This window comes from Pleurodeles waltl, chromosome 2_2, assembly GCF_031143425.1.
Source record: "Pleurodeles waltl isolate 20211129_DDA chromosome 2_2, aPleWal1.hap1.20221129, whole genome shotgun sequence".
Classification (NCBI taxonomy): domain Eukaryota; kingdom Metazoa; phylum Chordata; class Amphibia; order Caudata; family Salamandridae; genus Pleurodeles; species Pleurodeles waltl.
Window position 1 is genome coordinate 621,218,811 of NC_090439.1, and position 21,481 is coordinate 621,240,291.

General features: G+C 47.2%; 1 protein-coding gene across 4 annotated transcripts in view; it reads right to left on the bottom strand.

Annotated features, from left to right (window-relative positions):
* Positions 1-21,481, bottom strand: part of RB1CC1 (RB1 inducible coiled-coil 1) — a 486,536-nt gene that overhangs the window by 377,842 nt on the left and 87,213 nt on the right. For all 4 annotated transcript variants that reach the window (XM_069220165.1, XM_069220164.1, XM_069220163.1 and 1 more), the window contains exon 6: positions 11,892-12,291. In XM_069220165.1, coding sequence (XP_069076266.1) covers positions 11,892-12,291 — 400 coding nt within the window. The remainder of the gene's footprint in view (positions 1-11,891; positions 12,292-21,481) is intronic.

The window sequence follows — 21,481 nt, forward strand, 5'->3', positions numbered from 1 at the left end:
GATTAATCTTTCATTCTGGTGTCCAGAGAGCGATATTCAGTGATGAAAATTGCAGGGTCATCCGGCCTCGCACAAAAAAGTATAGGAGGAGGTAGGTGTAGGAAGTTGGCTCTGTATGTGCTATTTCAAAGTAAGGAATAGCATGCACAGAGTCCAAGGGTTCCCCTTAGAGGTAAAATAGTGGTAAAAATAGATAATACTAATGCTCTATTTTGTGGTAGTGTGGTCGAGCAGTAGGCTTATCCAAGGAGTAGTGTTAAGCATTTGTTGTACATACACATAGACAATAAATGAGGTACACACACTCAGAGACAAATCCAGCCAATAGGTTTTGTTATAGAAAAATATCTTTTCTTAGTTTATTTTAAGAACCACAGGTTCAAATTCTACATGTAATATCTCATTTGAAAGGTATTGCAGGTAAGTACTTTAGGAACTTTAAATCATAAAAATTGCATGTATACTTTTCAAGTTATTGACAAATAGCTGTTTTAAAAGTGGACACTTAGTGCAATTTTCACAGTTCCTAGGGGAGGTAAGTTTTGGTTAGTTTTACCAGGTAAGTAAGACACTTACAGGGTTCAGTTCTTGGTCCAAGGTAGCCCACCGTTGGGGGTTCAGAGCAACCCCAAAGTCACCACACCAGCAGCTCAGGGCCGGTCAGGTGCAGAGTTCAAAGTGGTGCCCAAAACACATAGGCTAGAATGGAGAGAAGGGGGTGCCCCGGTTCCGGTCTGCTTGCAGGTAAGTACCCGCGTCTTCGGAGGGCAGACCAGGGGGGTTTTGTAGGGCACCGAGGGGGACACAAGCCCACACAGAAATTTCACCCTCAGCAGCGCGGGGGCGGCCGGGTGCAGTGTAGAAACAGGCGTCGGGTTCGCAATGTTAGTCTATGAGAGATCTCGGGATCTCTTCAGCGCTGCAGGCAGGCAAGGGGGGGATTCCTCGGGGAAACCTCCACTTGGGCAAGGGAGAGGGACTCCTGGGGGTCACTTCTCCAGTGAAAGTCCGGTCCTTCAGGTCCTGGGGGCTGCGGGTGCAGGGTCTCTCCCAGGCGTCGGGACTTTGGATTCAAAGAGTCGCGGTCAGGGGAAGCCTCGGGATTCCCTCTGCAGGCGGCGCTGTGGGGGCTCAGGGGGGACAGGTTTTGGTACTCACAGTATCAGAGTAGTCCTGGGGTCCCTCCTGAGGTGTTGGATCTCCACCAGCCGAGTCGGGGTCGCCGGGTGCAGTGTTGCAACTCTCACGCTTCTTGCGGGGAGCTTGCAGGGTTCTTTCAAGGCTGCTGGAAACAAAGTTGCAGCCTTTCTTGGAGCAGGTCCGCTGTCCTCTGGAGTTTCTTGTCTTTTCGAAGCAGGGGCAGTCCTCAGAGGATGTCGAGGTCGCTGGTCCCTTTGGAAGGCGTCGCTGGAGCAGGATCTTTGGAAGGCAGGAGACAGGCCGGTGAGTTTCTGGAGCCAAGGCAGTTGTCGTCTTCTGGTCTTCCTCTGCAGGGGTTTTCAGCTAGGCAGTCCTTCTTCTTGTAGTTTGCAGGAATCTAATTTTCTAGGGTTCAGGGTAGCCCTTAAATACTAAATGTAAGGGCGTGTTTAGGTCTGGGGGGTTAGTAGCCAATGGCTACTAGCCCTGAGGGTGGGTACACCCTCTTTGTGCCTCCTCCCAAGGGGAGGGGGTCACAATCCTAACCCTATTGGGGGAATCCTCCATCTGCAAGATGGAGGATTTCTAAAAGTCAGAGTCACCTCAGCTCAGGACACCTTAGGGGCTGTCCTGACTGGCCAGTGACTCCTCCTTGTTGCTTTCTTTGTTCCCTCCAGCCTTGCCGCCAAAAGTGGGGGCCGTGGCCGGAGGGGGCGGGCAACTCCACTAAGCTGGAGTGCCCTGCTGGGCTGTGACAAAGGGGTGAGCCTTTGAGGCTCACCGCCAGGTGTCACAGCTCCTGCCTGGGGGAGGTGTTAGCATCTCCACCCAGTGCAGGCTTTGTTACTGGCCTCAGAGTGACAAAGGCACTCTCCCCATGGGGCCAGCAACATGTCTCTGGTGTGGCAGGCTGCTGGAACTAGTCAGCCTACACAGACAGTCGGTTAAGTTTCAGGGGGCACCTCTAAGGTGCCCTCTGGGGTGTATTTTGCAATAAAATGTACACTGGCATCAGTGTGCATTTATTGTGCTGAGAAGTTTGATACCAAACTTCCCAGTTTTCAGTGTAGCCATTATGGTGCTGTGGAGTTCGTGTTTGACAGACTCCCAGACCATATACTCTTATGGCTACCCTGCACTTACAATGTCTAAGGTTTTGTTTAGACACTGTAGGGGTACCATGCTCATGCACTGGTACCCTCACCTATGGTATAGTGCACCCTGCCTTAGGGCTGTAAGGCCTGCTAGAGGGGTGTCTTACCTATACTGCATAGGCAGTGAGAGGCTGGCATGGCACCCTGAGGGGAGTGCCATGTCGACTTACTCGTTTTGTTCTCACTAGCACATACAAGCTGGCAAGCAGTGTGTCTGTGCTGAGTGAGAGGTCTCCAGGGTGGCATAAGACATCCTGCAGCCCTTAGAGACCTTCCTTGGCATCAGGGCCCTTGGTACTAGAAGTACCAGTTACAAGGGACTTATCTGGATGCCAGGGTCTGCCAATTGTGGATACAAAAGTACAGGTTAGGGAAAGAACACTGGTGCTGGGGCCTGGTTAGCAGGCCTCAGCACACTTTCAATTGTAAACATAGCATCAGCAAAGGCAAAAAGTCAGGGGGCAACCATGCCAAGGAGGCATTTCCTTACACAACCCCCCCCCCAAACGAAAGAGGATGAGACTAACCTTTCCCAAGAGAGTCTTCATTTTCTAAGTGGAAGAACCTGGAAAGGCCATCTGCATTGGCATGGGCAGTCCCAGGTCTGTGTTCCAATATAAAGTCCATTCCCTGTAGGGAGATGGACCACCTCAACAGTTTAGGATTTTCACCTTTCATTTGCATCAGCCATTTGAGAGGTCTGTGGTCAGTTTGAACTAGGAAGTGAGTCCCAAAGAGGTATGGTCTCAGCTTCTTCAGGGACCAAACCACAGCAAAGGCCTCCCTCTCAATGGCACTCCAACGCTGCTCCCTGGGGAGTAACCTCCTGCTAATGAAAGCAACAGGCTGGTCAAGGCCATCATCATTTGTTTGGGACAAAACTGCCCCTATCCCATGTTCAGAGGCATCAGTCTGCACAATGAACTGCTTAGAATAATCTGGAGCTTTTAGAACTGGTGCTGAGCACATTGCTTGTTTCAGGGTGTCAAAGGCCTGTTGGCATTCCACAGTCCAGTTCACTTTCTTGGGCATTTTCTTGGAGGTGAGTTCAGTGAGGGCTGTCACAATGGATCCATATCCCTTCACAAACCTCCTGTAATACCCAGTCAAGCCAAGGAATGCCCTGACTTGAGTCTGGGTTTTTGGAGCTACCCAGTCCAGAATAGTCTGGATCTTGGGTTGGAGTGGCTGAACTTGGCCTCCACCTACAAGGTGGCCCAAGTAAACCACAGTTCCCTGCCCTATCTGGCATTTGGATGCCTTGATAGAGAGGCCTGCAGATTGCAGAGCCTTCAAAACCTTCTTCAGGTGGACCAGGTGATCCTGCCAGGTGGAGCTAAAGACAGCAATATCATCAAGATAAGCTGTGCTAAAGGACTCCAAGCCAGCAAGGACTTGATTCACCAACCTTTGGAAGGTGGCAGGGGCATTCTTTAAACCAAAGGGCATAACAGTAAACTGATAATGCCCATCAGGTGTGGAGAATGCTGTTTTCTCTTTTGCTCCAGGTGCCATTTTTATTTGCCAGTACCCTGCTGTCAAGTCAAAGGTACTTAGGAATTTGGCAGCACCTAATTTATCTATGAGCTCATCAGCTCTTGGAATTGGATGAGCATCTGTCTTGGTGACAGAATTGAGCCCTCGGTAGTCCACACAAAACCTCATCTTTTTCTTTCCATCTTTGGTGTGAGGTTTGGGGACTAAGACCACTGGGCTAGCCCAGGGGCTGTCAGAGCGCTCAATTACTCCCAATTCCAGCATCTTGTGGACTTCCACCTTGATGCTTTCCTTAACATGGTCAGACTGTCTAAAGATTTTGTTTTTGACAGGCATGCTGTCTCCTGTGTCCACATCATGGGTACACAGGTGTGTCTGACCAGGGGTTAAGGAGAAGAGTTCAGGAAACTGTTGTAGGACTCTCCTACAATCAGCTTGCTGTTGGCCAGAGAGGGTGTCTGAGTAGATCACTCCATCTACTGTGCCATCTTTTGGGTCTGATGACAGAAGATCAGGGAGAGGTTCACTCTCTGCCTCCTGATCCTCATCTGTTACCATCAACAGATTCACATCAGCCCTGTCATGGAAGAGCTTAAGGCTGTTCACATGGATCACCCTCTTGGGGCTCCTGCTTGTGCCCAGGTCCACCAGGTAGGTGACCTGACTCTTCCTTTCTAGCACTGGGTAAGGGCCACTCCATTTGTCCTGGAGTGCCCTGGGAGCCACAGGCTCCAGAACCCAGACTTTCTGCCCTGGTTGGAACTCAACCAGTGCAGCCTTTTGGTCATACCAAAACTTCTGGAGCTGTTGGCTGGCCTCAAGGTTCTTGGTTGCCTTTTCCATGTACTCTGCCATTCTAGAGCGAAGGCCAAGTACATAGTCCACTATGTCCTGTTTAGGCTCATGGAGAGGTCTCTCCCAGCCTTCTTTAACAAGAGCAAGTGGTCCCCTTACAGGATGACCAAACAGAAGTTCAAAGGGTGAGAATCCTACTCCCGTCGGTGGCACCTCTCTGTAAGCGAAAAGCAGACATGGCAAGAGGACATCCCATCTCCTTTTGAGTTTTTCTGGGAGCCCCATGATCATGCCTTTTAATGTCTTGTTGAATCTCTCAACCAAGCCATTAGTTTGTGGGTGGTATGGTGTAGTGAATTTGTAAGTCACTCCACACTCATTCCACATGTGTTTTAGGTATGCTGACATGAAGTTGGTACCTCTGTCAGACACCACCTCCTTAGGGAAACCCACTCTGGTAAAGATACCAATGAGGGCCTTGGCTACTGCAGGGGCAGTAGTCGACCTAAGGGGAATAGCTTCAGGATACCTGGTAGCATGATCCACTACTACCAGGATATACATATTTCCTGAGGCTGTGGGAGGTTCTAGTGGACCAACTATGTCCACACCCACTCTTTCAAAGGGAACCCCCACCACTGGAAGTGGAATGAGGGGGGCCTTTGGATGTCCACCTGTCTTACCACTGGCTTGACAGGTGGGGCAGGAGAGGCAAAACTCCTTAACCATGTTGGACATATTGGGCCAGTAGAAGTGGTTGACTAACCTCTCCCACGTCTTGGTTTGTCCCAAATGTCCAGCAAGGGGAATGTCATGGGCCAATGTTAGGATGAACTCTCTGAACAGCTGAGGCACTACCACTCTCCTAGTGGCACCAGGTTTGGGGTCTCTGGCCTCAGTGTACAGGAGTCCATCTTCCCAATAGACCCTATGTGTTCCATTTTTCTTGCTTTTGGACTCTTCAGCAGCTTGCTGCCTAAGGCCTTCAAGAGAGGGACAGGTTTCTTGTCCCCTACACAGCTCCTCCCTTGAGGGTCCCCCTGGGCCTAAGAGCTCAACCTGATAAGGTTCAAGCTCCAAAGGCTCAGTTCCCTCAGAGGGCAGAACTTCTTCCTGGGAAGAGAGGTTCCCTTTCTTTTGCTGTGTTGCAGTTGGTTTCCCAACTGACTTTCCTGTTCTTTTGGTAGGCTGGGCCATTTTTCCAGACTCCAGCTCTACTTTTTCACCCTGTGCCTTGCACTGTGCTCTTGTTTTCACACACACCAGTTCAGGGATACCCAGCATTGCTGCATGGGTTTTTAGTTCTACCTCAGCCCATGCTGAGGACTCCAGGTCATTTCCAAGCAGACAGTCCACTGGGATATTTGAGGAGACCACCACCTGTTTCAGGCCATTGACCCCTCCCCATTCTAAAGTAACCATTGCCATGGGATGTACTTTTCTCTGATTGTCAGCGTTGGTGACTGTGTAAGTTTTTCCAGTCAGGTATTGGCCAGGGGAAACCAGTTTCTCTGTCACCATGGTGACACTGGCACCTGTATCCCTCAGGCCCTCTATTCTAGTCCCATTAATTAAGAGTTGCTGTCTGTATTTTTGCATGTTAGGCGGCCAGACAGCTAGTGTGGCTAAATCCACCCCACCCTCAGAAACTAGAGTAGCTTCAGTGTGGACCCTGATTTGCTCTGGGCACACTGTTGATCCCACTTGGAGACTAGCCATACCAGTGTTACCTGGATGGGAGTTTGGAGTGGAACCTTTCTTGGGACAGGCCTTGTCTCCAGTTTGGTGTCCATGCTGTTTACAGCTATGACACCAGGCCTTTTTGGGATCAAAGTTTTTACCCTTGTACCCATTGTTTTGTGAAGAGGCTCTGGGCCCACCCTCCTGTGCAGGTTTTTGGGGGCCTGTAGAAGACTCTTTACTATTTTTAGTTTTGGTTGTCTCATCAGCCTTCCCCTGGGGAGTCTTTGTGACCCCTTTCTTTTGGTCACCCCCTGTTGAAGTCTTGGACACCCTTGTCTTGACTTTTAAGTCCATCCGTGACAGAGACATTGTTCATTCTTTACAAACTGGACACAAAAGAGAGCACAGCAACTCTCCCTCCCCTCTCCATAGAAAATAACTGGGCTGGAAGGACATAAAGAGACCTGGAATTTGGGAGGAGTTGACACAGAGAGTAATTGCTTGAGGGGCGATGCTGGAGTGCCATTATCCAATTGCAGACCCAACAAAAGTATGCAGGGATAGTTAAATGGCTTGACATAAATTAGCTAGGGAGATTACTAATCATCAACCAATACAATAATTATTAAACTGATAACAAGCATATATAAAGGGGTTAGATAGGGATTACACTAATTTATTACAGATAGTAGGGGTGTGTAATGTAAAATGCTTTGGGGCTTTCTAATGTCCATCAGTTTCTATATAGTGACTGCTGAGTTTACCATACATTTCACCATTCTGATACATAAGGTTTATTTGCTGATTGCAGTTAATAATTAACCTTTTATTGCAAAATAGCAACAGCCGCATGTGTCTACAGTGTCAAGAATTTGCAGTGAAGATTCATGCATATACATAGAACCCCTGCAGAGAACAGTTTCTTTGGAAGGGTTGTCATATTCATAACACACTAAACCTGAAGAGCCTACCTCGTCATAAAGAGGAGTGCGAGACACCCATCTTTTCTCCTTTTCTCTAGCGGGGATGCCACACTCATTTTCCCTTTGAGGCTAAGAAGACCAAAAATGGTGTGCCACCTACCAAAATCTGGAGATTCACAAAAAAACATGAGGACCAGTTAAACTGCGGCATGATAAAGAACACAGGATTAAGTACATGTGAGCAGTCAGGTGGAAACACCAGCACCCAGTGGTCACACCACTGTGTGTTGCCGGTAGTGGCAACCGACCACTGGGTGAAGACACCTTGAAACACTACCAGGTGCAGAAGCCATTGGTGGTCCACCAGATGAGGTCTGCAGAGCTTGTTTGCCCTGCATTTAGCAAATCCACCAAATGATTGGCTGTCAGGGAGATCACTAGAGCCTCAGCACCTGTTGGCACAGAAACTGTGATGCCACACTACCCTGCCTGTTGAAGTACCATATGGTTTTTATATTTTCTATCAAAACGCAGACCAATTCCCCCTCTTGGACATCAGAAAGGCCATCAAGGCCAATTGAAGAGCATATGGTTCTAGAACACTGACATGGTGACTATGCCATCAGAGACCAAAGGTGCATGATTTCCACCTCATCTCAAGAACAATCCCACTTCAAAGATGGCGCATACATCACTGCTTTGAACCTAGGGTAGGGTAGGAAAAACTACCTCCCACAGGTCAGGTAGAGGACTCTGTCAGCTAAAGGTCTTGGTTTGTGTCATCCATGGTACAGATGCTGTCTGAAGGGCAGCTCCAGTGGTGTCAATGGCATGAACCGTGCAGCCTTTTGTGTCAACTAGTAGACAATACGTACTTAGTTTTGTCCTATCCATCATGTCTCATTTGAGCGAACGCATTCCTGAATTATTCAAGAAAGGCATGTAAAATGTTACTGGTCATATCCAAGAGGATGTCACTTCTCCATGAAGTCCAATGGCGCCACCTACCGGTGTGCAGGACCAGTTGTTGAAAAAGTTTCAGATACAATCTGGTGCCTAGGAAATTTCAAAACGTAAGGAATATGCGGTTAGATGTATCAACAAGAATTCGGAGTTCAAAAGTTCCAGTTACTGACTGGGAACTCCTCTTTGCCAGATTCAGAAACAGGGACCCAGAGTCTTGCTTCCTAAGAGAAGTTATCTTGAACTCACCAGAAGGACTGATAGAGAGGGATACTGTGAGTATCTTTGCAAGAAGGAAAGGTTGCATAGAAAACCTGGACTTTGGGCCACTGTAGCTTAGGGAATGATCTGCATGCCCAGGCCATGTGTGAGTCCTTGTTGCCCTCGTGCCCCTCCAAGCATCCTATAGTGAAATGACTTTTTCCCCTGAACTGAATTTCTTTCTGCATAAAGGCAGTTTGATCTTCCCTGATGGAAGGCTGTGGACAGGGGATGTCAGCCAAAGTAACTGTAAAGGACAGACCCAATCAAGAGTTGTGGATAATGGCTTGGCATTAAAGAGAACAGCAACCGTAATTGGCAGTTTTCTCCAAGAAGAAGTGCCTGTAATGGAGAGGGGCTAAAAAAAAAATCACAGCAGAATTTGGCAATTTTACCGCACTCCTGAAAATCAGGGTGGGCTTTTCATTAGCTTGGGAGGTGACATTAAGCTTTGGGCCATAGAAAGATCCAACAGTTGAGTTTTACCTGCCTTCAGCTGCAATGAGCAAGTGCGTCCTATGCTTAGCTGAGCCACTGCAGACCCTCCTCTTCTGTCTTGTTGTAGCCTATCTGAATATTAGGTCCACAGTCAGGCCGGTCAAATAAACATTCAGTTTCCTTCTCAAACGGCACATGCATGAAAAAGAAGAGAGCAAGTGCACTGTGTATTGGCAGACGTGTTTTTCAAATATTTATGGTCTGCTTCATAGGTAGTGCTGCGCAATATTATTTATCCCCCGCAAAAGAGAACCAACACCTAGGGTTTCCCTAGAGATGTTTATTGTCCAAAGATGATGCCCAGGTATGCCACAGACAGGTGGAGAGTTTTGTTGTTATCAGCACGTAATGTGGAGGAGGGCGGTCCATTAATGCACTGTGGTCGCTGACGTTCAAGGCTTTGGGAATCGACATTTGATGCCAAGCGGGTCAAGGAGTTTGCAGGGAAGGAGGTGACTACCAATCTGGGCAGTCTGAATTGTTAGGTATGTTTGGCTTTAGTGGGTAAAAAGCACCTTTTAGAGTTGCTTGCCAAAAACAAACCAGCTAGTTCTGTAGGAGCAGAACAATATTCAGCACACTGGTCTTATTTGCACAGTATATAAAAAATATTTCTGGGACACACAGAGATATTAGTGGTAGTCCTTTCAATAAAAATCTTGATATCGTTTGTGAACATCCCGGTCCTGTATTGTAAACTTATAATCAGGATCATTACAACACTAACACCATGTTGGGTGTTGTAGCAAGTCCAGGAAAGCATTCTGATCATCATATCATTGACTGCCATCATTGTTATCATCATCATATTGTGAAAACATCCCAGGATCAGAATGAGGATGCTTATGTGGTGGTTCCGCTTGGATAGAGAGAGGTTACAGATACCTTCCAGAGTCGAAAAGTACTATTAGCTTCCCCTCTGGCGGCGTCAGAGCCAGCGTCGACACACAGGGTTACGGCATCGGGCAACATGCCGTGTTTGAAGTAGGGGTTGACCTCGAGCGGAGGTTGAATGCCTCAGTCGGAGATTTGTCTGCCAGCTGTAAACCAACTCGAGGACACCTCGGATCCGTAGGGACCGAAGGTACTCCAGATGGTGGATCTGGTTGGGTACAAAACTTTGTATCCATTGCCTCTTTGAATTTCGATATCTGTTGCGGCACAGCTGCAGGACCGGGGAAGTTGGGATGAACTGGAGAGTCGGTAGAATAGGTTCTGTCGTCAGAGACCAAGTTTGCAGCCTATAGGCAGCTGGTCTATTGCACAACTCAGAGTGGTGGAAGTGGCAGACGACGCAGAGCCGTTCTTTATTTGCTGTATTACTTGGACTACTTTGACCTGCTTGAAGATCTTGACTTTGATTAAGGACAGTCACAAGATCGGCCTAAGGTGCACGCCCATGCACTCGACTTTAACCAGGCTTTCTTCAGTGTCAAACATATACTTTGTCTTTGTGGTTGGTTGGCTTTCAGTTTCGTTTACATTTTACACGAGTCACGCAACACTGAATGATGCTTGAAGTCCAAACACCAGAGACAGACCTCGTGAAGGTCAGCCACAGACATCTGCCAGTGACACTTCTTACACAGCTTGAATTCTGTTTTTCGAGGGGATGTGCACCTTGCACACCGGCTACATTTTCGGAAAATGAAGTCGATCAACCTGAAGACACAGAAAGAAAGGAATCAACTTCAAAGCATGGAGGTGGTAGCTATCAGAGGCCCAGGAGTCACATCCAGGGTGGGAAGGACTAGGATTAGAGCTACCTACTAATGCGTGTGAGGATTGCTGGAAAATCCCTGGATCCAGTATGGTGCCTGGGAGTGTTTGCACGGTGAGGAATCTGTGGTTAGAAGTATCCGTCTGGAATCATGTATTCTGTACAGTGTAAGGGAACTGCTGTAATTTGTTGTAGCTTTCTATAAAATGGAAACTATAAGGGCTGCTCAGATTTGTTTGCTTCTACTGTAATTGCAATTGGTCTTCACTTCAGGTGTATGTTTATAACTTTTATCCACCTGCAGCCTTTTTTTTAGATTTATGGCCATATAGTACTTTACGGATGTTTGTTGAGCGGTCAGGAAGAGCTTCCCTGGCAAAGTGCACCTACAGGGCAAATTCAACTAAGCTCAGCCCACAAGAGCAGCATGGGTGAATGCAGTATTTGATTCACAGGAAGTCATACCAGAAAAAAGCTATCTAACAGAAAAGGAGCAGTGGCACCTTGAGAAAGCCAAGCAATTTCTATCTAGTGCACCCTGAGGAAAAAGCCACCAAAAGAAGTGCATAAAAATCCTGCAAGTACACCAACTTTTAGCTTTAAAGGTTCATCAGACATGGACATCTACTTGAAAATGTAAAGAAGCAGGGCAACAAAATCCCCTATTACAAGAAGAATCTGCAGAATCATTGTGTAGACTCCTTAATACCACAAATGTATGAAAGAGGAAGAAACACAAAAAAGTAAAGGAAAAACAGATAAGCAAATCTGCCTCAGCATAAAACCTTGCAGAGACACATTTCTGTGCCATAAAAGTTGTAATGAAGGAACAGAGGCTGAGTACTACTGGGCCTTCGCAAGTGCTCTGGCCTGTGATTAATCTATATTCTGGGCAAAAATGAAGTTCATTGTAAGGTTTAGGGGTACCAAGATTCTAAAGTAAAGAAAGGTGTAACCACCACATCAGTGATATGTGTGAACCACTTACTTTTCGACCACATTAAACTGGTAAACTGCCCGATGCCTCCACTTACAGCACCCTTTAAACAGGGTGCTTTGAAAGGGGCCTGAATTAACAGGGTAATGTGTGGTTAGCAAGTTTTCCTCACTCCATAACTGTGCAAGCCGGGATCAGTAAGACAAGTGCAATATGTGAACATTATCGAAAGAACATAATTTGGAATAAGGTACATACTCATTTGTTTGTATATAGTAGAATGCAAATTATTGAAAAACAAACCACATAGGTGTACTTACTCTGCTCATAGACTCAAAACACTTCCTGACCAAAGACTCCACATCATTTGGTCTGTCCTGTACATTTATCCAGTCTAACAAGGAAACATTAAAAGAAGGCAGATTTTCGTCACACATTTCTTCAGAGGTCTGAGAGTCCCGAGCCTCCCCAACACTTTCTGGGCCAATGCTTTCTCTAGCAGATTGTTCTACTGGCTTGGAAAGTGATGCTAAATGTGACTTGTTCATTTGAGGTTCTTCAGAAAAAAGCACCACATCACTAGACTTTTCAGAGTCCAGGCTTTCAGTTCCCTCGAGTTCAGCAGAAGAAATCAGTCTCCCTAGGCACATTCTGTAGCTATGTCTGGTTAGGCACTCCAGCAGTGGAATCTTGGCCATTACAGAAACTGCTGCCCCCAAGCTTAAAATTGTAAGAGAAAAAGAAGTAAATACAGAAACATTAGCATACAGAAACAAATTGTTCTACGAATAACATACAGTTTAACAGATAAGGCAAATTAATGGAAGAACAGTCTGCAGAATGCAAACACAAGCATGGTAAACAAGAATAATATCTTACAAACCATAATGCAAAAACAAAATAATCCCTTGGAAAAAAACACGAGCAGGGCAACAACTACTTTACTATTAAGAGATTTAAGCCATTTCTGACAACAAGAAATAGCAGTCTTGATACACTGAAAATTGACTCAAATAGCAAAAATCAAACAATGCAAGTCAGCAGAGCCAAGGAGTAGCAGAAAAGCATAATGTCCCTTAAGCATCATTGTCCACTCTAATGGAAAGAGCAATAGGTTTTATCCAACTGAATGAAGGAATTCAATGGGGCCTGGATACGAGTACTAGTTTGTTTGTGACCCTTCTCCCTTGACATTAATCAGCTTTGGGATCAACCCTTTCTTTCTGTGGCCTCTGGTGAACTTTCTTGTTATATAATTTATTGGTCTCACTATCAATTGTTTCCAATAGTTTAACATATATTTACAGTGGGCTACGGACCATCCACTTGCTCATAATTGAATGGCTTTGCTGCCTATGTTAGATCAATGATGTTAATTTGTTAAGTTTTTCTCCCTCTTCTTGTGTTTGTCCCATCCAGGAGCATTTCAGTCTCTTATTGTTTTCATTTGGTGAGGTTTATCTGTCGACTACTGGACCAGAGTCATTAGTTTTCGCTTTGCTATTGTTATTTCAGAGCTACTTTTTGCAAGTCAATAATCAATTAACTCAAAACCAAAGGATTAGTTACAGCCAAAGGTACTGCAGCTTCCTAGAAAAATATTTGTTTCCCACAACAGGGGAACTTAATAAGGATCTATGGTATTGCAGACTTCTCTCCTAGTAATGGCTTGAGGAACAGCATCCTGCTGTGTGTCAGAATTGGCAGGAGACTCCAGGGACAGTGTTTTTACATAAACAGATAATTTTGCTTTTTAAAAATGACTATTTCATTTTATTTTCAGCAGATAATGCATGGACACTCCTTCAAACTTTCTCTCTGTATGTATTCTGCTTAGTGATACCTAAAAGGAAAGCACGGTCAATGTTTTCCCATTGTCTCTTTACAGGTTCAACAAAAGACATTCACAGGCATCTGCTCTATTCAGAATTCTCTGTCATGCTGAAACTGAAGGGACAGAAGTGGACACATATGGTGTAGGAAGTTGGCTCTGTATGCACTATTTCAAAGTAAGGAATAGTATGCACAGAGTCCAAGGGTTCCCCTTAGAGGTAAGATAGTGGCAAAAAGAGATAATACGAATGCTCTATTTTGTGGTAGTGTGGTCGAGCAGTAGGCTTATCAAAGGAGTAGTGTTAAGCATTTGTTGTACATACACACAGGCAATACATGAGGAACACACACTCAGAGACAAATCCAGCCAATAGGTTTTGTTATAGAAAAATATATTTTCTTAGTTTATTTTAAGAACCACAGGTTCAAATTCTACATGTAATATCTCATTTGAAAGGTATTGCAGGTAAGTACTTTAGGAACTTTGAATAATTACAGTAGCATATATACTTTTCACATAAAACACAAATAGCTGTTTTAAAAGTGGACACAGTGCAATTTTCACAGTTCCTGGGGGAGGTAAGTTATTGTTAGTTTTAGCAGGTAAGTAAATCACTTACAAGTCTCAGGTTTGGGTCCAAGGTAGCCCACCGTTGGGGGTTCAGAGCAACCCCAAAGTTACCACACCAGCAGCTCAGGGCCGGTCGGGTGCAGAGGTCAAAGAGGTGCCCAAAACACATAGGCTTCAATGGAGAGAAGGGGGTGCCCCGGTTCCAGTCTGCCAGCAGGTAAGTACCCGCGTCTTCGGAGGGCAGACCAGGGGGGTTTTGTAGGGCACCGGGGGGGACACAAGTCAGCACAAAAAGTACACCCTCAGCAGCGCGGGGGCGGCCGGGTGCAGTGTGCAAACACGCGTCGGGTTTTCAATGATGTTCAATGAGAGACCAAGGGATCTCTTCAGCGGTGCAGGCAGGCAAGGGGGGGGCTCCTCGGGGTAGCCACCACCTGGGCAAGGGAGAGGGCCTCCTGGGGGTCACTCCTGCACAGAAGTTCCGTTCCTTCAGGTGCTGGGGGCTGCGGGTGCAGGGTCTTTTCCAGCCGTCGGGACTTTAGGATCAGGCAGTCGTGGTCAGGGGGAGCCTCGGGATTCCCTCTGCAGGCGTCGCTGTGGGGGCTCAGGGGGGACAACTTTGGTTACTCACAGTCTCGGAGTCGCCGGAGGGTCCTCCCTGAGGTGTTGGTTCTCCACCAGTCGAGTCGGGGTCACCGGGGTGCAGTGTTGCAAGTCTCACGCTTCTTGCGGGGAGTTGCATGGGTCTTTAAATCTGCTCCTCTGTAACAAAGTTGCAGTCTTTTTGGAGCAGGTCCGCTGTCCTCGGGAGTTTCTTGTTCCTGTTGAAGCAGGGCAGTCCTCTGAGGATTCAGAGGTCGCTGGTCTTTGAGAAAGCGTCGCTGGAGCAGGGTTCTTTAGAAGGCAGGAGACAGGCCGGTAGGACTGGGGCCAAAGCAGTTGGTGTCTTCTTCCTTCTTCTGCAGGGGTTTTCAGCTCAGCAGTCTTCTTCTTCGGTAAGTTGCAGGAATCTCAATTCTTAGGTTCAGGGAAGCCCTTAAATACTAAATTTAAGGGCGTGTTTAGGTCTGGGGGGTTAGTAGCCAATGGCTACTAGCCCTGAGGGTGGGTACACCCTCTTTGTGCCTCCTCCCAAGGGGAGGGGGTCACATTCCTATCCCTATTGGGGGAATCCTCCATCTGCAAGATGGAGGATTTCTAAAAGTTAGAGTCACTTCAGCTCAGGACACCTTAGGGGCTGTCCTGACTGGCCAGTGACTCCTCCTTGTTATTCTCATTATTTCCTCCGGCCTTGCCGCCAAAAGTGGGGGCCGTGGCCGGAGGGGGCGGGCAACTCCACTAGCTGGAGTGTCCTGCGGTGCTGGAACAAAGGGAGTAAGCCTTTGAGGCTCACCGCCAGGTGTTACAGCTCCTGCCTGGGGGAGGTGTTAGCATCTCCACCCAGTGCAGGCTTTGTTACTGGCCTCAGAGTGACAAAGGCACTCTCCCCATGGGGCCAGCAACATGTCTCGGTTGTGGCAGGCTGCTGGAACCAGTCAGCCTACACAGATAGTCGGTTAAGGTTTCAGGGGGCACCTCTAAGGTGCCCTCTGAGGTGTATTTCACAATAAAATGTACACTGGCATCAGTGTGCATTTATTGTGCTGAGAAGTTTGATACCAAACTTCCCAGTTTTCAGTGTAGCCATTATGGTGCTGTGGAGTCCGTGTTTGACAGACTCCCAGACCATATACTCTTATGGCTACCCTGCACTTACAATGTCTAAGGTTTGGCTTAGACACTGTAGGGGCACAGTACTCATGCACTGGTGCCCTCACCTATGGTATAGTGCACCCTGCCTTAGGGCTGTAAGGCCTACTAGAGGGGTGACTTATCTATACTGCATAGGCAGTGTGAGGTTGGCATGGCACCCTGAGGGGAGTGCCATGTCGACTTACTCGTTTTGTTCTCATCAGCACACACAAGCTGGCAAGCAGTGTGTCTGTGCTGAGTGAGGGGTCCCCAGGGTGGCATAAGATATGCTGCAGCCCTTAGAGACCTTCCCTGGCATCAGGGCACTTGGTACCAGGGGTACCAGTTACAAGGGACTTACCTGGATGCCAGGGTGTGCCAATTGTGGAATCAAAAGTACAGGTTAGGGAAAGAACACTGGTGCTGGGGCCTGGTTAGCAGGCCTCAGCACACTTTCAATTCAAAACATAGCATCAGCAAAGGCAAAAAGTCAGGGGGTAACCATGCCAAGGAGGCATTTCCTTACACAACCCCCCCCCCCCAAACGAAAGAGGATGAGACTAACCTTTCCCAAGAGAGTCTTCATTTTCTAAGTGGAAGAACCTGGAAAGGCCATCTGCATTGGCATGGGCAGTCCCAGGTCTGTGTTCCACTATAAAGTCCATTCCCTGTAGGGAGATGGACCACCTCAACAGTTTTGGATTTTCACCTTTCATTTGCATCAGCCATCTGAGAGGTCTGTGGTCAGTCTGAACTAGAAAGGGAGTACCAAAGAGGTATGGTCTCAGCTTCTTCAGGGACCAAACCACAGCAAAGGCCTCCCTCTCAATGGCACTCCAATGCTGCTCCCTGGGGAGTAACCTCCTGCTAATGAAAGCAACAGGCTGGTCAAGGCCATCATCATTTGTTTGGGACAAAACTGCCCCTATCCCATGTTCAGAGGCATCTGTTTGCACAATGAATTGCTTGGAGTAATCTGGAGCTTTTAGAACTGGTGCTGTGCACATAGCTTGTTTCAGGGTGTCAAAGGCCTGTTGGCATTCTACAGTCCAGTTTACTTTCTTGGGCATTTTCTTGGAGGTGAGTTCTGTGAGGGCTGTCACAATGGATCCATATCCCTTCACAAACCTCCTATAGTACCCAGTCAAGCCAAGGAATGCCCTGACTTGAGTGTGGGTTGTTGGAGCTGCCCAGTCCAGAATAGTCTGGATCTTAGGTTGGAGTGGCTGAACTTGGCCTCCACCTACAAGGTGTCCTAAGTAAACCACAGTTCCCTGCCCTATCTGGCATTTGGATGCCTTGATAGAGAGGCCTTCAGATTGCAGAGCCTTCAAAACCTTCTTCAGGTGGACCAGGTGATCCTGCCAGTTGGAGCTAAAGACAGCAATATCGTCAAGATAAGCTGCACTGAAGGACTCCAAGCCAGCAAGGACTTGATTCACCAACCTTTGGAAGGTGGCAGGGGCATTCTTTAAACCAAAGGGCATAACAGTGAACTGATAATGCCCATCAGGTGTGGAGAATGCTGTCTTTTCTTTTGCTCCAGGGGCCATTTTGATTTGCCAGTACCCTGCTGTTAAGTCAAAGGTACTTAAGAATTTGGCAGCCCCTAATTTATCAATCAGCTCATCAGCTCTAGGAATGGGATGGGCATCTGTCTTGGTGACAGAGTTAAGTCATCTGTAGTCCACACAAAATCTCATCTCTCTCTTTCCATCTTTGGTGTGAGGTTTGGGGACTAAGACCACTGGGCTAGCCCAGGGGCTGTCAGAGTGTTCAATTACTCCCAATTCCAGCATCTTGTGGACTTCCACCTTGATGCTTTCCTTAACTTGATCAGACTGTCTGAATATTTTGTTTTTGACAGGCATGCTGTCTCCTGTGTCCACATCATGGGTACACAGGTGTGTCTGACCAGGGTTTAGTGAAAAGAGCTCAGCAAACTGCTGCAGGACTTTCCTACAGTCAGATTGCTGTTGGCCAGAGAGGGTGTCTGAATAGATCACTCCATCTACTGAGCCATCATTAGGGTTTGATGACAGAAGATCAGGGAGAGGTTCACTCTCAGCTTCCTGATCCTCATCTGTTACCATTAACAGATTGACATCAGCCCTGTCATGGAAGAGCTTAAGGCGGTTCACATGGATCACCCTCTTGGGGCTCCTGCTTGTGCCCAGGTCTACCAGGTAGGTGACCTGACTCTTCCTCTCTAGCACTGGGTAAGGGCCACTCCATTTGTCCTGAAGTGCCCTGGGAGCCACAGGCTCCAAAACCCAGACTTTCTGCCCTGGTTGAAATTCAACCAGTGCAGCCTTTTGGTCATACCAAAACTTCTGGAGCTGTTGGCTGGCCTCAAGGTTTTTACTTGCCTTTTCCATGTACTCTGCCATCCTTGAGCGAAGGCCAAGTACATAGTCCACTATGTCTTGTTTAGGCTCATGAAGAGGTCTCTCCCAGCCTTCTTTAACAAGAGCAAGTGGTCCCCTTACTGGGTGGCCAAATAGAAGTTCAAAGGGTGAGAACCCTACTCCCTTCTGAGGCACCTCTCTGTAAGCGAAAAGCAGACATGGCAAGAGGACATCCCATCTCCTTTTGAGTTTTTCTGGGAGCCCCATGATCATGCCTTTTAATGTCTTGTTGAATCTCTCAACAAGGCCATTCGTTTGTGGATGATAGGGTGTAGTGAATTTATAAGTCACTCCACACTCATTCCACATGTGTTTCAGGTATGCTGACATGAAATTGGTACCTCTGTCAGACACCACCTCCTTAGGGAAGCCCACTCTGGTAAAGATACCAATGAGGGCCTTGGCTACTGCAGGGGCAGTAGTCGACCTAAGGGGAATAGCTTCAGGATACCTAGTAGCATGATCCACTACTACTAGGATGTACATATTTCCTGAGGCTGTGGGAGGTTCAAGTGGACCCACTATGTCCACACCCACTCTTTCAAAGGGGACCCCCACCACTGGAAGTGGAATGAGGGGGGCCTTTGGATGTCCACCTGTCTTACCACTGGCTTGACAGGTGGTACAGGAGATGCAAAACTCCTTAACCTTCTGGGACATGTTGGGCCAGTAGAAGTGGTTGACTAACCTCTCCCACGTCTTGGTTTGTCCCAAATGCCCAGCAAGGGGAATATCATGGGCTAAGGTCAGAATAAACTCTCTGAACGCCTGAGGCACTACCACTCTCCTAGTGGCACCAGGTTTGGGATCTCTGGCCTCAGTGTACAGGAGTCCATCTTCCCAATAGACCCTATGTGTTCCATTTTTCTTGCCTTTGGACTCTTCAGCAGCTTGCTGCCTAAGGCCTTCAAGAGAGGGACAGGTTTCTTGTCCCTTACACAACTCTTCCATTGAGGGTCCCCCTGGGCCCAAGAGCTCAACCTGGTAAGGTTCCAGCTCCATAGGCTCAGTTCCCTCAGAGGGCAGAACTTCTTCCTGAGAAGAGAGGTTCTCTTTTTCTTGTTATGTTGCAGCTGGTTTCCCAGCTGACTTTCCTTTTCTCTTGGTAGGCTGGGCCTTTCTTCCAGACTCCAGCTCTACTTTTTCACCCTGTGCCTTGCACTGTGCCCTTGTTTTGACACACACCAGTTCAGGGATACCCAGAATGGCTGCATGGGTTTTCAGTTCTACCTCAGCCCATGCTGAGGACTCCAGGTCATTTCCAAGCAAACAGTCTACTGGGATATTTGAGGAGACCACCACCTGTTTCAGGCCATTGACCCCTCCCCACTCTAAAGTTACCATTGCCATGGGATGTACTTTAGTTTGATTGTCAGCATTGGTGACTGGATAGGTTTGTCCAGTCAGGTATTGGCCAGGGGAAACCAGTTTCTCTGTCACCATAGTGACACTGGCACCTGTATCCCTCAGGCCCTCTACACTTGTCCCATTAATTAAGAGCTGCTGCCTGTATTTTTGCATGTTAGGGGGCCAGGCAGCCAGGCAGCCAGTGTGGCTAAATCCACCCCACCCTCAGAGACTAATGTAGCTTCAGTGTGACACCTGATTTGCTCTGGGCACACTGTTGATCCCACTTGGAGACTGGCCATTTCAGTTTTAGCTGGAGTGGAGTTAGAAGTGGTATTTTTCTGGGGACAGGCCTTGTCTCCAGTTTGGTGTCCAGGCTGATTACAGCCACGACACCAGGCCTTTTTGGGATCAAAGTTTTTACCCTTGTACCCAAAATTGGTTTGTGAAGAGGCTCTGGGCCCATCCTCCTGTGCAGGTTTTTGGGGGCCTGTAGAAGACTCTTTACTATTTTTGTTTTTGGCTGTCTCACCACCTTTCCCCTGGGGAGGTTTTGTGACCCCTTTCTTTTGGTCACCCCCTGTGGAAGTTTTGGACACCCTAGTCTTGACCCAATGGTCCGCCTTCTTTCCCAATTCTTGGGGAGAAATTGGTCCTAGGTCTACCAGATGCTGATGCAGTTTATCATTGAAACAATTACTTAATAGGTGTTCTTTCACAAATAAATTGTACAGCCCATCATAATTACTTACACCACTGCCTTGAATCCAACCATCTAGTGTTTTTACAGAGTAGTCTACAAAGTCAACCCAGGTCTGGCTCGAGGATTTTTGAACCCCCTGAATCTAATCCTATACTCCTCAGTGGAGAATCCAAAGCCCTCAATCAGGGTACCCTTCATGAGGTCATAAGATTCTGCATCTTTTCCAGAGAGTGTGAGGAGTCTATCCCTACACTTTCCTGTGAACATTTCCCAAAGGAGAGCACCCCAGTGAGATTTGTTCACTTTTCTGGTTACACAAGCCCTCTCAAAAGCTGTGAACCATTTGGTGATGTCATCACCATCTTCATATTTAGTTACAATCCCTTTAGGGATTTTCAACATGTCAGGAGAATCTCTGACCCTATTTATGTTGCTGCCACCATTGATGGGTCCTAGGCCCATCTTTTGTCTTTCCCTTTCTATGGCTAGGATCTGTCTTTCCAAAGCCAATCTTTTGGCCATCCTGGCTAACTGGATGTCCTCTTCACTGGAGTTATCCTCAGTGATTTCAGAGAGGTTGGTCCCTCCTGCGAGGGAGCCAGCATCTCTGACTATTATGCTTGGAGTCAGGGCTTGAGAGGCCCTGTCTTCCCTAGATAGGACTGGTAGGGGGGAATCACCCTCCAAGTCACTATCATCATCCTCTGTGTTGCCATCCTCAGAGGGGTTGGCCTTTTCTAACTCTGCCAACAGCTCCTGGAGCTGTAGTTTGGAAGGTCTGGGGCCCATTACTATTTTCTTTATTTTACAGAGTGACCTTAGCTCCCTCATCTTAAGATGGAGGTAAGGTGTGGTGTCGAGTTCCACCACATTCATCTCTGCACTAGACATTATGCTTCTAAAAGTTGGAATACTTTTTAAGAATCTAAAACTAGTTCTAGAATCTAATTCAAACTTTTAGCAAACTTTTAAACTCTAAAAGCAATGCTAACAGGGACTAACACAAGGCCCTAGCAGGACTTTAAAGAATTTAGAAAAATTTCAAATTGCAAAAAATCAATTTCAAATGACAATTTTTGGAATTTGTCGTGTGATCAGGCTGAGTAGTCCAGCAAATGCAAAGTCTTGTACCCCACCGCTGATCCACCAATGTAGGCAGTTGGCTCTGTATGCACTATTTCAAAGTAAGGAATAGTATGCACAGAGTCCAAGGGTTCCCCTTAGAGGTAAGATAGTGGCAAAAAGAGATAATACTAATGCTCTATTTTGTGGTAGTGTGGTCGAGCAGTAGGCTTATCAAAGGAGTAGTGTTAAGCA